This window comes from Gopherus flavomarginatus, chromosome 6, assembly GCF_025201925.1.
Source record: "Gopherus flavomarginatus isolate rGopFla2 chromosome 6, rGopFla2.mat.asm, whole genome shotgun sequence".
Classification (NCBI taxonomy): domain Eukaryota; kingdom Metazoa; phylum Chordata; order Testudines; family Testudinidae; genus Gopherus; species Gopherus flavomarginatus.
The window spans coordinates 17,242-33,213 of NC_066622.1; the positions used below are offsets into that span (position 1 = coordinate 17,242).

The following is a 15,972-nucleotide window of genomic DNA, read 5'->3' on the forward strand; positions in this document are numbered from 1 at the left end:
CCTGAACTATACTCTAACTTTGGTTAAAGAACAGCAGATTGCTAGAGTACATCCTGTAGTATATGTACAGAATTCTATGTACAGAATACTTGGCCAATAGTTTGGTTATAGTTAAGGCTACGATTTAGTCACGGAGGTCATGGCACACATGGATTCCGTGACTTTACCGGACATCATGATTTCTTCAGCTTAGGTTGTCAGCAGCTGGAGCTGGGGCTATACTCCCCTGCCCCGCAGCTTGTGGCGGGGTCTGCAGCTGGGGCTGTCTGCTCCTGTCACACAGCTTGTATGCTTATTTTTAGTAAAGGTCATGGACAGGTCACGGACTCCATACATTTTTGTTTATTGCCTGTGACCTGTCCACGACTCTTACTAAAAATAACTGTGACAAAATCTTAGCCTTGGTTATAATGAACAGGTGATCAGCTTTCCACAGGCTGTCAACACTGTAGCAAGGTGTCTTCTACATTCATTGAACTCACTACCTTCAGTGTTTATGTTGGATCACAATACAGTGGATGGACAGGTGAGCCCTTTCCTCCACTTGAGCCAGTTCCCCGCAGTCCAGCCCTCTGTTTTCACTTAAGGTGGAGAACACAGAGCTCAGCCTACTTAAGCAATGAAACTTGTGACCCTCTAGTTAGTGTTTGCACTGGTGTGAGGAAATAGATTTGAAAAAATCTAACTCTAAGTTAATGAAAAAAGGTGTGTTTGTGTGGTAGTTTATCAGCAGTCCCATGCAAAAAGCTTGTATTCATTTCCTAGGGTTTTAAAAAAAAAATGCTTAACCAGGAGGCAGTCCTGTGGTGGACAGAAGTGCAGCTTCTGATAGAGAAGGTTTTATCTATATACACCCAGCCTCATCAGTCAGCTAAAAAGAACCCTAAATCCTATTTAACTACCTATTGCACCAAATCTACTTGGGACCCACTTCCTACCAGGTTTTCTGTAGAGAGTCAAATGTTTTTCTAAGATTTCTGTCAACAATGAAAACTAAAATGGCTATGGATAAATTTCAGCCAAAGTCCAATTTAAAAGATTTCCAATTAAAAATTGTAAAGTGAAGCCAAACAAAAATTCAAAAGGCATAGAAATTAATACTGAAATTTCACACTAATAGGGTATCTACTTTTGGATGGGGAGTGGGGAACAATGTATATACCTTTCTAGCCTATTTCAGAAAGCAACCCTTTCTGTGGAGCCATTACTAGCTACTTTGATGATCTTCGTGGTTCATGTCTAGATTTTAGTTTTCCAGATACTTACGTGTGGAGAAATTATGTTGAATACTAAATTTGGCACTCCTACTGTTTTACCTCTGTCCCTTGTGTATTTGTCTTTCCCCACCCCAGTATTTAATTTCTCTTGGGGGAAGGGGGAAGGTGTCTTTTTTCCCCCCTGCACTGATCTTTTTTTGTCTTTCCCTTTTTTCCTTCTGCTTCCCCCCACCTCCGCCCAGGATCAGTAGAAGGAATGGAATAGTGCTAAGTTCAAGTGTGGAAGTGTATAGTAAACAGATCCATAGGTAAATTGCTTCTGTGCTTGAGTGCTGTGCTTCTTTGTGGCAGTTGCTGTTGCTTCCAATTCTGCAAAAGTCCACTACTCAAGGTCCCTTGAGTGAATTAGTAATCAGGAGGCATCATGGCAATATTTATGAAAAGCAGGAAGGCAAAAATATATGGCAGAACTGCCATGCATAAACATTTTGATGAAAACCATGGAAAGTATCCTAGTGCAGCCTAGGTAAGTAATGGTTGTGGAGCCATCATTAGTGTTAATTTATTGATATTTAACAAGCACATATGTATCTTTTTACAGCCTTATGTAAGTTAGATTTAAGAGGTATGTATGTCCTTTTCATTTGGTGACTCTTCTTTGCTTTATCCTTGCAGTGGTTTTAATCAGTGATTGGATTCAATATTTAGATCTCATGAGGTGTAATGGTACCATATTCTCAGTGTGGTATGGCATGCAATATCGCCATTCGTTTATACCGAGGAGCCAAAGAATGAATTTACATGTAGTGAGGACTTACTGCTCACCAGTACCTAAGAGGCCTGAGACTAAGACTGCAATGGAAATGGCCATGATACTTTTTCATCGGATGACAGAAGTAGGGAAAGTTTTTGGAAGAAACTCCCTCAAAAGAATCTCTACAACAGTCAAAAGTTGGTGGGATAGATATGAAGAGTTCGTTGGTCTTAATGAAGTTCGAGATGCTCAAGGAAAAGTGACAGAGGTAATTCTTTGCATTGTTAACATACAGAGACAATGTGGAAGGCTACAAGTGATGAGTTGTCTTGTTAAAACATAAGTTCTAGCTTTGAAATATAAAGGAAAACTTGACACTTCTCTGTGGCACCCAGGGTTGGGAGGCTTCTCACCAGCACCTGCCATTAGCATGAGGAAGTCTTGTCTATGCTTGCCGTGGTTCAGTTCCCCAATATCACTAGCCTGTGGTTACACAAACACTGCCTTCCAGGGCTCCGCAGGCCCTGCTGTTTCTTTACAGGTTAATGATAGGTACACACCAACCCCCGAGTCTTCCATGTATCCCTCTGGAGTGCCCAGCCCCTGTTCCACTGAATGCTTCCAGAATTAACAGATACCCTACTTCCAAAAGAATAGTACACACCAACTTACTAGTTTCACCTCAGGATCACCACTCTGCTCAACACACAGTCCTTAAACACATTTTTAATGACAACAAGAAGTTTATTTAATGCCGAGCAGAGTCAAGTAATAACAAGTAGATGGAAGTACTGGAAATAAAGGATTACATATAAAAGATAGCTCAGTGGTTTGAGCATTGGCCTGCTAAACCTGGGGTTGTGAGTTCAATCCTTGAGGGGGCCATTTGGAGATTGGTCCTGTTTTGAGCAAGGGGTTGGACTAGATGATCTCCTGAGGTCCCTTCGAACCATAATAATCTATGATTCTTTGATAATACTCATTCTAGAACCTACTAATGCTCACCAGCATTTTTCAGCCAAAATAGGATGTATCCCACTCTGCCGCGCTCTCAGCTTGTCCCCTCAGTAAAACATTCACAGTGTAGCTCTGTACCTATAGTTACAGTTATACCAGTTCAAAAATCCATTGTCTTCACTTGTAAACAGGACTTTTCCTCCTGCTGGTTTATTTCTTCTGTAAATTCCCTCTCAGAATGTAAATGGATGCCCATTGTGAACCAATACTCAATTTCCATGTAATCAGACATATAGATAAACATCTCTTGCCTGAAGAAACCTGTTTTCTTACCTTCTGGTGACCAGACCAAAGACATAGACCTTAAGAGCATAGTTTTCAGTATATACATGTAACTCCTTACATGTTATCAGTACTTTCACAATTATTATGAAGACGAGTGTGACACAGGGCTTGTCTACATCACAAAGTTGCAGCGCTGGTGAGGGGGTTACAGCGCTGCAACTTAGGAGGTGTACACATCTGCAGGGCATCACCAGCACTGCAACTCCCTGTTTGCAGCGCTGGCTGTACTCCCGTTTTGTCTCGGGTGTAGAGGATCCAGCGCTGGTGATTCAGCACTAGTAATCAAGTGTAGACACTTACCAGCGCTTTTCTTGACCTCCGTGGAATAAGCAGGTATCCCAGCATACCTGAGGAAGCCTCTCTGGTAATGAAGCAGGTCTCCTTCCCCGCGGTTTGCTCCGGTGTTCTCTGAATCCCCCCCCAAGCTGGTCTCCTTCCCAGCGGTTTGCAGGGGGGTTCGGGGAACGCGAGAGCAAACCGCGGGGAAGCAGGTCTCCTTCCCCGGTTTGCTCTCGCGTTCCCCGAACCCCCGTGCAAGCAGGTCTCCTTCCCCGCACCCCCGAGCAAGCAGGTCTCCTTCCCCGCCGTTTGCAGGGGGGGTTCGGGGAACGCGAGAGCAAACCGCGGGGAAGGAGATCTGCTTGCTCGGGGGTTCGGGGAACGCGAGAGCAAACCGCAGGGAAGGAGACCTGCTTGCTCGGGGGTTCGGGGAACGCGAGAGCAAACCGCGGGGAAGGAGATCTGCTTGCTCGGGGGTTCGGGGAACGCGAGAGCAAACCGCGGGGAAGCAGGTCTCCTTCCCCGGTTTGCTCTCGCGTTCTCCGAACCCCCGTGCAAGCAGGTCTCCTTCCCCGCCGTTTGCAGGGGGGTTCGGGGAACACTAGAGCAAACCGGGGAAGGAGACCTGCTTTCCCGCGGTTTGCTCTCGCGTTCCCCGAACCCCCCTTGAAGCCGCCCAACAGCGCTGCAGTGTGGCCACATCTAACACCACTTGCAGCGCTGGTTGCTGTAAGTGTGGCCACTCTGCAGCGCTGGCCCTATACAGCTGTACTAATACAGCTGTAACAACCAGCGCTGCAAAATTGTAGATGTAGACATACCCACAGTCTGTCAGTAAAGACCTCACATGACTCTCTTTGGTGAACTGGCATGTAAATACCAGATCTAGGGGATCCCTGTGAGCTAGGACTCAAGCGATTAACTCAAAAAAATTAATCGCAATTAAAAAAAATAATCACAGTTTTAATTACACTTTTAAACAATAGAATATCAATTGACATTTATTAGCTATTTTGGATGTTTTTCTACATTTTCAAATATATTTATTTTAATTACAACACAATACAAAGTGTACATACTCACTTTATATTATTTTTATTACAAATATTTGCACTGTAAAAATGATAAATAAAAGAAATAGTATTTTTCAGTTTACCTCCTATGAGTACTGTAGTGCAATCTCTTTATCAGGAAAGTGCAACTTACAAATGTAGGTTTTGTTTTTGTTTGTTTGTTACATAACTGCACTCAAAAACAAAACAATGTAAAACTTTAGCGCCTACAAGTGCACTCAGTCCTACTTCTTGTGCAGCCAACTGCCAAGAGAAACAAGTTTGTTTACATTTACGGGCAATAATGCTGCCTGCTTCTTATTGACAATGTCACCTGAAAGCGAGAACAGATGTTTGCATGGGACTTTTGTAACCAACATTGCAAGGTATTTACGTGCCAGATATGCTAAACATTCGTATGGCTCTTCATGCTTTGGCTACCATTCCAGAGGACATGCTTCCATGCTGATGACTCTTGTTAAAAAATGTGTTAATTAAATTTGTGACTGAAATCCTTTGGGGAAAATTATATGTCTCCTGCCTCTGTGTTTTACCCACATTCTACAATATATTTCATGTTATAGCAATCTCGGATGATGACCCAGCATGTTGTTCATTTTAAGAACACTTTCACTGCAGATTTGGCAAAACACAAAGAGGGTACCAGTGTGAGATTTCTAAAGATAACTACAGCACTTGACCCAAGAGTTACGAACCTGAAATTACTTCCAAAATCTGAGAGGGACAGGATGTGGCACATGCTCTCAGAAGTCTTAAAAGAGCAACACACTGATGCGGAAACTACAGAACCACCAAAAGAGAAAATCAACTTTCTGCTGGTGGCATCTGACTCAGATAATGAAAATGAACGTACATCGGTCTGCACTGCTTTGGATCATTATCGAGCAGAACCCGTCATCTGTATGGACGCATGTCGTCTGGAATGGTGATTGAAGCATGAAGGGCAATTTAGTATCGAGGTTCCCTGCAGAACTGGCAGCCCAGGGTGTCTATCCCCACTCACCCCTGGGAAGTCCCCTATGCCTCTCTGCTCCACTATCACCAGTTAATGCTGCTGCTGCTTTTCCTGCAGCTCTTTCTCGGGCTCTTGCTGTCTCTCACAGTCCTCTCACTCTCTTGGACTCAGCTCCGATCCCATCCATCTCCGATCCCCTGATGGGGAACCCGATTGTGAAGACCTCCATCTGGTTGGGACCCAGACTCTTGGGGATGCCTGGCTACCACTTCAACCACTCCCAGATCCTCTTGTAGCCCAATCTGGGTCAGGAATCTGCTCCTTAGAGTGGTCTTCGTCCTTCAGCTGAACGATTAACTGTGCCTTGGTGAATGTCCCAATGTGTAACCCTCTCTTTTTGCACAAGATTACAATGTCCTCCTTGAGGAGATGGTGATAGACCATCATTTCACTGTTCCCAAGTTGCTTTGGACTCACAGGCCTGTGTGCTCTTAGCTCCCTCATGGTTTCCAGGAAGAACCCCTGGTGTGCCAGCCCTTCTCGAGGTCACCACCTCTTTGCCAGAGTCGAGCTGGAGACTCCTCTGCCCCTGGGACCGCTCACTGCAATCCCCAGGGAAACCCTATTACTGCAAATGTCCTTCTCGCTGGTCAGACACTCCCAGGGATTAAATCGCCCCCTGAGCCATCCCTCTCTGAGCCTTCAGCACGCCTATTCCTCGTTATCCCCCCTTCGTTTTACTGCTCCCCAGTCACTTACTGCAAGAAGCACCATCCATGGGGTGCAGTCCATCCCACCGTTGCCACCAGTTGTCACGGAGTCCCTGGGCGATGCTCTGGAACTGCTCCCTACAAAGCCAGTCAGGACTCTAGTGAAGTGTCCTCTCTGTGAGCAGACTGTCTTCAGGGCAAGAAGCTCACATGGCTTCACCTTCCTGGGTCTGACCTTGGAGCATTCAGCATCCTCTGCCCTTCCATGTGCTTCCCACAGCAAGTCCGCCCAGGCAGGGTCCTGGGGAAGCCAGAGTGTCCTGCACCCCAACTTCACAGTCAGACGTGTTTCTTAGGTTTATTAGATGACAGGAACACGGTCTAAAACAGAGCTTGTAGGTACAGAGAACAGGACCCCTCAGCCGGTCCATTTTGGGGGGCAGTGAGCCAGATAACTACATCTGCACTCACTCCATGTCCCCAGCCAACCCCAGACTGAAAAGCTCTCCAGCCCCTCCTCCTTTGAGCTTTGTCTCTTTTCCAGGCCAGGAGGTTACCTGATCTCTTTATTCTCCAACACCTTCAGCTGGCACCTTTGTAGAGAAGGAGCCCAGGTCATTAGTTGCCAGGAGACAGAGTATTGGCCATTTTCTGTCCAGCCAGCATCACATCTGCCCTCGAGGGCTCTGCAACAATCACACCCCCTTCTCCCATCACCTAAATACTTAAGAACTGCATAGGGGAAACTGAGGCACCTACATAGTATTCAGAGAAAACATGAACATTCACACAACAGTGCCATGCAAATGCCTGTTCTCACTTTCAGGTGACATGAACAAGAAACGGGCAGCATTATCTCCTGCAAAGGTAAACAAACTTGTTTGTCTGAGCGATTGTCTGAACAAGAAGTAGAACTGAGTGGACTTGTAGGCTCTAACATTTTACGTTGTTTTATTTTTGAATGCAGGTTTTTTTGTACATAATTCTACATTTGTAAGTTCATCTTTCATGATCAAGAGATTGCACTACAGTGCTTGTATTAAGTGAATTGAAAAATACTACTTTTTATTTTTACAGTGCAAATATTTATAATAAAAATAAAGTGATCACTGAACACTTTGTATTCACGCAGTTAATTTTTTAAATTATGTGACAGCCCTACTGTAAACCTTATTCATCCCTGTATCCCCTGCTAGTTGACACCAAGGTCCCTGGGTCACAAAGACTGTGGATACAGTACTTAGTTCGCCAGTAGAAAGGAGAGTCCTTCACTGAACTTTGGAAAAAGAGCAACTGTATATCTTCTTTGCTGGAAATGAACTGAGGAATGAATTAATATTATGAATGTGTTCAAACCTAGTAGCTCGTCTTCTGGACTTTGTTAACTGAGAAATCTCCCTTCTCCAAATTCACATCTATGAAGTCAGCAATTTAGACCTAGTTAGTGATAAATGGGAACTTGTTTGCATTCCCTCTTTTCAGGCTGAAAAAGTGTTTATGGTAGCTCGAGGGATCGTACGAGAAGCTCGTGAGAGCATAGAAGCCCATCAAATCAAACTGAAGGAAGTTCGCGATCGTTTGGATCGAGTATCCCGGGAAGACACCCAGTACTTAGAACTGGCTACCCTGGAACACAGATTGCTGCAGGTAAGGGATATGCCAAGAGTTGGAGCTTGGGGACAGTGGGTCCCTTGTTTTTACCTCCACTGATCATTATTGCAAATAGCCAATCCTATTTCTAAAACTGAAACCTAAATTAATCTCTAGTGCCATTGTCTTGGGATGAATTTGGTACTCTACACGTTAGAGAGATGGATCATATAGGTTAGGGTTGGAATACACTAGTAAAGCTGTGGAAGAAAACCCAAGATTAAGTGAACATTGAGAATAAATTGTCTGCCTAAGGAGGCAGGAGTAGTTGGGACAATGTTCCCTGTAAAGCTGGAATTCAATAAGAAAGTCTAGAACTGAATAATTTTTAAAGGCAGAATTTAGTTCATGAGCAGCTACTCTGCTTGACAGGACTGGCTGTAGGTAAAATAATATCTGCATGGCCCCATACATCTTCCTCCCCACTTACGACGTTGTCCATTCCCACCTGGGTGTCCATGATAACCACACCTGCTGCCGCCTGTCTGATTGCAGAACTCCTTAATCTTATTAAAGGTTGTGCACACTCAAAAATAAGTGGCACTTCTACTTGGATCAGAATGCCACTAGGTGGAGCTGACATGCAGCTTTCCAAGCAATGATGTGAGAAGGTCTTCTACCAGTTCTGTTACCAGAGTTCAAAAGGACAAGAGAAAGAATTAAGGATAGCGCTCTAGCTGATGGGTCAGGTCAGTGTGTTATGAGACCCCTGGAAGAATAGGACCTCGTGACTGCATACATTACATAGGGCTAAAGTTGTCACCACTGTCTAGGTCAAGGCTAAGATATAGTTTGTAGTTATTCCTGTTGTACAAGTGGTAAAGTAGAGGCTCTGAGTGACTCATAGAGGGTTTCACAGGAAGCTGATATCAGAACCAGTCTCATGATTTCCAAGTTTATGTCTCATCTGTTAAGACCAAAGAGTCTGCTGAGTAAGTATTTTAACTCTTATGTCTCTATTTTCTGCATGTGTACTATGTGGCATCATACTGGATGCTGCTGCAGTACCGACCCTACCCTTGTCACTGTACGCATTTTCCTCCTCAGTGAATGCATTCACACACACAATCTTAATGGTCTGACAGTTAATCATCTTTTATATTGTGAGATTGTTTACTACCTACCTCCTTAATCAACACATTAGTGGGATACACAGTTAAGGCAAGATCTGTGAAGTAGCTAAATTCTGGGCTGCACTCAGCCTAGAGTTGGAGGCCAGGGCTGCGTAGCGAGAGCCAGAGGGGTCAGTACCCGCTGCCCCACGGTCAGAGTCCAGGGCCACGCGGCCAGGTTCCTTAGGTCCCGCCCCTGGAGCCTGCTGCTCAAACCCCTTCCCCCCCGATGTGGATCAAGAACTCAACTTGCTCCTGCAGCGTTGTGCCCCATCTCTCTCCAGAGGCACTTCAGGGCAGTGCAGCGCATCCAGGAGCAACAAGGAGGAAGTGGGAGGGGCCGATGCTTTGCCCCCCACCCATCACCGCCCAGGAGGCTGTTATGGCTGCACAAAAAGCCCCTGCTGGCCGCATTAGAGAAACCTTGCTCTAGTGGAACTCCTAAGGCAGGGGTTCTCGAACTGGGGGTTGGGGCCCCTCAGCGGGTTGCCAGGTTATTACCTGGGGGGTCACGAGCAATCAACCTCCACCCCAAATCCCGCTTTGCCTCCAGCATTTATAGTGGTGTTAAATATACAAAAATATGTTTTTAATTTATTAGGGGAGTAGCACTTAGAGGCTTGCTATGTGAAAGGGCTCACCAGTACAAAAGTTTGAGAACCACTGTCCTAAGGTGTGTGAAACAGTTTTCTGGAAGTGTCTCATGTTCCGGAGATGTCTTGATAAGTAATTGAAGATCATGGCATTTGCATGCACTTGTTGGGGCCCGGATGTAGGTGGCCAGCTCTAGTGGTTGGAGCACAAGTTGGAGCTGGGCATCAGGTCAAGGATCGGAATCAGGGTCAGAGCCAGAATCAGGTTTGGGGAATCAAGCCAAGAGTTGGAGCCAAAGTTGGAGACTAGAGGTATGGAACCAGGAACAGGTCAGGAAAGCAGGAACAAAGAGCAAAGGAGGGAAACCGGATTCAGGAGTGAGGTAAGAAGGCAGGGTCTGATATAGCAGCCAGGTAGAGCCCAGTTGTGGAGACAACTTCCTGTGCCTCTCTTTGCTCAGGGCTTTCTTTTTAAATTCAATCAGAGGTCCTGGTGTTCCTACAATCAGGACTCAGAGGAGCCTCCTGATGTAGCTTCAGGTTTCATCATCTCTTTGGTCAATCAGTTAGTAGTGAGCTGCTGGGTGGGAGCTGGGAGCTGACAGCCAACTGGGAACCCAACAGACCCGGTTCAAGACCCATGGGGTCATGACAGTACCATCTCCCCTAGGGGTATCCTGGTGGTGGGGGGTGCTGGACCACCGTTTCTCCGTGGTTTTTGTGGAACACCTAGAGTAGAGGCATAAATGTTTTCTGCCAGTTCCCACGTACGCGCCTTTGAGCCATACCCTTCCCAGTTGAATAGGTACCAGAGTTTGTCCTACTTAAACTTGGAATCGAGGACCTCATCAATGATGTACTCTTTGTGGCCTTGCATGCATACCAGTGGAGGAGGTGATTCCTCCCACTGAGGGAAGGGGGTTTCAATATATGTTTTCACATTGAAACATGGAATAGCAGATGGATCCCAAGGGTTGAGGCAGATGGAGCTCAAAGGTGACTGAGATGATTTGTCATCAGATTTGATAGGGACCCAGGAATTAGGAATTTAGTTTGTAAGAAGGTCTGTCTGTACAGAGATGTTTTGTTGAGAGCTATACCTTATCCCATATTGAATAAGGGGGACTTGGTTGACTGTGCTGGTCTGCATGCCTTTTATAATCCAGTTGTGCTTTTTCAAGATGGCCCTTCAGTCTCTCCTGAGTCTGATGGATCTGTTGAATCCAATCTGATGCTGCTGGATTGGATGAGGGTACAGCTAATTTTGGGTGGAACTTGTAGTTTTCAAAGAAAGGGCTCTGACCTGTGGAAGCATGTTCTGCATATGGTAATAGTGAGGATCAGTCATTCAAATGGTAGTTGGTGTAGCATCATAGATACTGTTCCAAGATTTGGTTTACGTTCTCTGTTTGACCATTGGTCTGAGGATGTTATGCAGAAGAGAGGCATATATGGACCCACAGAATTTGCAGTGCTTCCCACGAGAACCAAAAGATGAATTGCATCCCTCAGTGAGAGATAACGTTATTGGGAAGACCATGGATATGGACAAACATGGGCTATCCATAGCTGGACTGTTTCTTTGGATACAGGGAACAAAATGGGCCATTTTTGTAAGATGGTCTGCAACTGTGAGGATGATCATAAATCCACTGGACCCTGGCAGTTCTATAATAAAATCTAATGCAATAGTTGCTGAAGCCCTTGTTGTGGTTTCCAAGAGTTGAAGGAAGCCAAAGGGTTTACCATGTGGTGTCTTGGCAGAAGCACACATGTTGCAGGAATCAACAAACAGCTATGTTGTAGAATATTTTTGGAGCCACCACAAGAAACAGGATACCAAACATGGGGTTTTAAGGTGCCCCAGATGTTCGACTAGCAGGAAGTCATGGCATACTTTTAGTGCCTCCACATGTGGGGGAACAAGGGGAATGTAGATATGACCTTTCAGGAACATGACTCTCTCCTGAGTGTCATGTGGTTCTTTGTTTAGTGTGGCTAACTCCTCAGAAGGTATTCTCAAAACAGAGGCAGAATGGATTATAGAAAATAAATCCTGTGGGGTGGCAGCATTCAGGAGATTATGGGGTTTAAGTATGTGAGATATTTCCTGGCTCAGACCCTTTTGATTGGTATAATATTCTCCCTTTTGGATAAGGTAGCAGATTTGCCATTTCTAAGTCTTTGCCAGGACGATAGGAGATAAAGAAGTTGAACCATGAAAAAGACATCCCCTCAAGGGGATGATGCCATTTTTTGAAGGCTTTTTTGATTACTAGAAGTGCTTTGTTCAGGATTTTGCATTTCTTCTCTGTAAGGTTGAGTTTCTGGGAATAATAAGCACAGGGATGTAAAGTGTGCTCTGCCCCTTGTCTTTGTGAGAGTACTGCTTCAGTCACCATACTAGAGGTGTCTGCTTCTGCAACAAACAACTGCATGGTGTCCAGGTGAACCAGTATAGGAGCAGTAGTAAAGGCTAGCCTTAATTGTTTGAAAGCAGTTTGGACCTCATGAGGCCAATGGAACTGAATGTTCTTGTGGAGTAGGGCTGTGAGAGTTGTGATTTTGCTTTGAGATGTTTGGGATGAACTGATGATAAAAGTTGGAAAAGCCTAAAAAGAGCATTGCAGGTCATGTACATTTTGAGGCACAACCCAAGTGCAAACACCTGTACCTTGCACAGATTCATCTTGGTTCTTTCAGGAGACAGGATGAAACGCAGGAACTCTATAGTGGTTTGGTTAAAAACAAATTTTTCTGATTTAGCATGAAGGCCATATTGACATCGTCTCTCTAAAATGTTGTGACATGGAAATTATGCTGTTCTAAGTTGTCAGAAAAAATGAGTACATTGTCAAGAGGCACTACAACATATTTCAAGTATCAGAGGGGTAGCCGTGTTAGTCTGGATCTGTAAAAGCAGCAAAGAGTCCTGTGGCACCTTATAGACTAACAGAAGTTTTGGAGCATGAGTGGGTGAATACATGCATCCGACGAAGTGGGTATTCACCCACGAAAACTCATGCTCCAAAACTTCTGTTAGTCTATAAGGTGCCACAGGACTCTTTGCTGTTTTTACAACATATTTGTTTATTATATCCTGTAACACATTACTGAAGAAATGTTAAAAAATGCCCCAAGCGTTTGTTAGACCAAATGGCATTACTGAATACTTGAAGTGGCATAACAGAGCCTAAATGCTGTTTTCCATTCATTTCCCACTGAAATACACATGAGGCTGTAGGCCCCTGAAGGCCTAGCTTTGAAAATGTTCAGGCAGTCCCCATGTGATCTAGCAACTTGGGAATTAGGGGCAGCAGTATTGATTCCTGATAGTGATTTGATTCAAGGTTTGGTAATTTAGGCAGAGCGAGAGGTTCAGTGCTTTGGGTTCTGACATAGCATAGATTAGCTCAAATGAGACCTGCACTGCTGGTTGCAAATCTATTGGGTAATCACAAGTATAGGATATTAATTGATAAACTGTATCATAATGTGTATACACAAGGGAGCAGAATTAAGACTGTGCAGACAATCTTAACTCTGACTTTTTCTGACTTTAGTGTTTTTTGGTACAGTCTTATCGTTTGTTTGGTGGAATCATATGAAAATGTGGGGTTTCGGAGAGGAAACAGCAGCATATGAAGCTGGAGGCCCTTATGTGAAAACACTCTAGTCGGTGTAGACTTTCTAACAGTCTGCATGAAAGGGACTGCAAGATTATGGAATGACACAGAAGAAAAAACACTTATAATCAGCCAAGTCTCGACCTCAAGGGTTAATGCTTGTAACAACCCCTCCCACCCCCTCACCGCCGCAAAAAAGTAAAATAATGTAATATAATCGGAAAGTTAACAATAAAACTCCCCAGGTAACAGATTCAGCAAAGTCTTTCTAGCCCTGGAGGTGGAACCCTCCCTTTTTGAAGGTATTCTCTTGCCTCTGCCTCTCAAGCAAGCCATATTTATAGTCTTCCCTTCTCAGCCCCTGTGTAAAGAGAAGGGGAAGTTGGGTGAAAGTTAACTTCTGATTTACTGATAATATTTTGCACCCCATTACACAGATGCATAAATCTTAATAATAGTAAAGCTATTAGAGTTGCTTTATCTGTGTAAAGAGTAGTATTTATTTATTTTTGTAGGCTATGCTTGTTCGTGTGATGCTTGTCTATGCTTGTGCTGTTCGAGGTCAATTGCCAGATCTAAAAAGTATCTGTATCACTTGGGCTGGAAATATGTCATGACAATTTAAAGACAAAGTTTGCTCTCTTTTCCTGTCTGCCAGCACATAGATGGACACTGCTCAACCTATTTTCCTCTTGTCTTCCTCTCTGCCCTGGCTGCTAGGAAGGGGCTTTCTACCCTCCTTTACACAGCCTTGGCTGCTGGGACATGGGATTGGTGGGGTTGAGGATGGAGAAGGAGACAAAGGGAGTATCAATGAGACTTGAGTCGCAAAGCATAGTGCATAAAAGAGGAAATATAAGAAGACAGAAGTATAGCTGTGAAGATTCTTAAAGGCCAACACAAAGAATGTGAATTGATGTGGTAAAACGTAGGTCATCAATGAAGTATCTTGACGTAGGGAAGATACTGTTGGAGGCTTTCCACTCTTTCCTCCATTTCCCTCCATCCTGTGACAAGGGAAGTGGGTATCTCTGTAGCTTTCTCCTTGTTCATATGTAACCCAGCTCCACTTCTCCATCTCTTTATGTGGTGTGGGAATTACAACCCTAAGAGCATCCCAGTGCCAGAGGGGAAGGAACTCACTAGTATCAGGTAAGGAGTGACCAATTCAATGTACTCCAACTCACTATGCTTATAATGTGTATCTAAAAGTAGTCATGTAAAATATATCATTGGATAATTAATAACTCAGTCATTAATATTCTTGCATGGTGCATGCCCAGGGATGTATAAACAATTATAAATAAGTGCTGGAATTATATTCTTAAAATGTGTTTGGCAAGCAGTGCATAAACACAGGCTGCCTTAGACAAAGGAATATGTATTTGCTTCTCTATCCAGCCCAGTCATCAGGCAGAGACAATGAAGGTCTAATTACAAATTAGGTAAACAAAGATATCAAACTAACAAGTGGAGGAGGAGACAGCATGGCATCTAAACCGCAGCAGGAGAGAGTTTCTTGGTCTGAGTTTTACTTTTAAAAGAATACATTGCAAAAGTTTGCTGGTCTATAAAGACAGAATGAATGAATCCTAAGTGAAAGGCAATTGAATCAATTGCTTGTGTACAATATTACTGTATTATAAAACTGTATCAAATAAGGTCTTTTCTGGAAGCTAACGACACGCTGGTGATTTATGTTGTTGTGAATTATCTGCATTAACACTACATAAGGAGTTATGGATACCCATTAATAATATGCTTTACAGTCTTTGACCAGGCCAAGGAGGAAACAGTTCCCTCCCATATAGGAGGGAAGCACCTATCTCCCTGTCTCCAATGAGATTAAGCAAGGTGTGACAAAAACAATGGAAGACCCATTTACATAGAAATCAGTACAGTGATGGGAAGTCCATAGGAAGGGAAGGACAGCATGAGGTCATCCTGCTTCTTGAAACAAGGTCAATGAACTTTGGAAGATATAAGCAAGGACGGAAGCCGTCTTTGGCATCCATCACTAGACACACACACGGGAGAAGAACTCTTGCAAGCGGAGCCTGGTCTACACTGGGGAGGGGAGGGGAGGGTTGATCTAAGATACATGATTTCAGCTACGAGAATAGCGTAGCTGAAGTTGACATATCTTAGATAGACTTAGCTCCTGTCCTTATGGCACGGGATCGATGGCCGCAGCTCCCACGTCGACTCTGCTTCTGCCTCTCACCCTGGTGGAGTTCTGGAGTCGACGGGGAGCGTGTTCCGGGATCGATTTATCGCATCTAGATGAGACGCGATAAATCAATCCCCAATGGATCGATCGCTACCTGCCGATCGGCGGGTAGTGTGGACATACCCTAAGAAAGTTGAGTCCTTCAGCCAAAGGAGAGGGCAGGAGGGATTGAAGTCTCTGGAAACTGCATATAGGTGAGACACCTGCATAGGCAAAGATATTTCCTAGATTGACAAGGAAAATCAGTCCTTTGTGCTTCTGTGGAAGGTTCTGACTAAGAGAGTTATCAGTGGCTGGGGGGAAAAAGATTGGTAAGAAATCTACCTTGAACAAAAACTGTATTTTACATCTTAGCCACCCACTAGAAGGCATATTCTGTTTTGTTTTACTTGTAACATTTTTTATATTCATTCCTTATACTTGAACTCACTTTATCCTATGTATATTTGGTTAATAAATTTGTTTTATTTT

General features: G+C 44.2%; 1 protein-coding gene across 5 annotated transcripts in view; it reads left to right on the forward strand.

Moving 5' to 3' along the window:
- CCDC51 (coiled-coil domain containing 51) overlaps positions 1-15,972 on the forward strand; it is a 30,027-nt gene that overhangs the window by 971 nt on the left and 13,084 nt on the right. For 3 of the 5 annotated variants that reach the window (XM_050960799.1, XM_050960797.1, XM_050960796.1), the window contains exons 2-4: positions 1,893-2,239; positions 7,773-7,937; positions 14,383-14,423. In XM_050960799.1, the coding sequence (XP_050816756.1) occupies positions 1,931-2,239; positions 7,773-7,937; positions 14,383-14,423 (515 nt within the window). In that variant the 5' untranslated portion in view covers positions 1,893-1,930. Of the gene's footprint in view, positions 1-1,892; positions 2,240-7,772; positions 7,938-14,335; positions 14,424-15,972 lie in introns of all 5 variants that reach the window. The other 2 variants (XM_050960798.1, XM_050960795.1) reach the window with 2 other exon arrangements.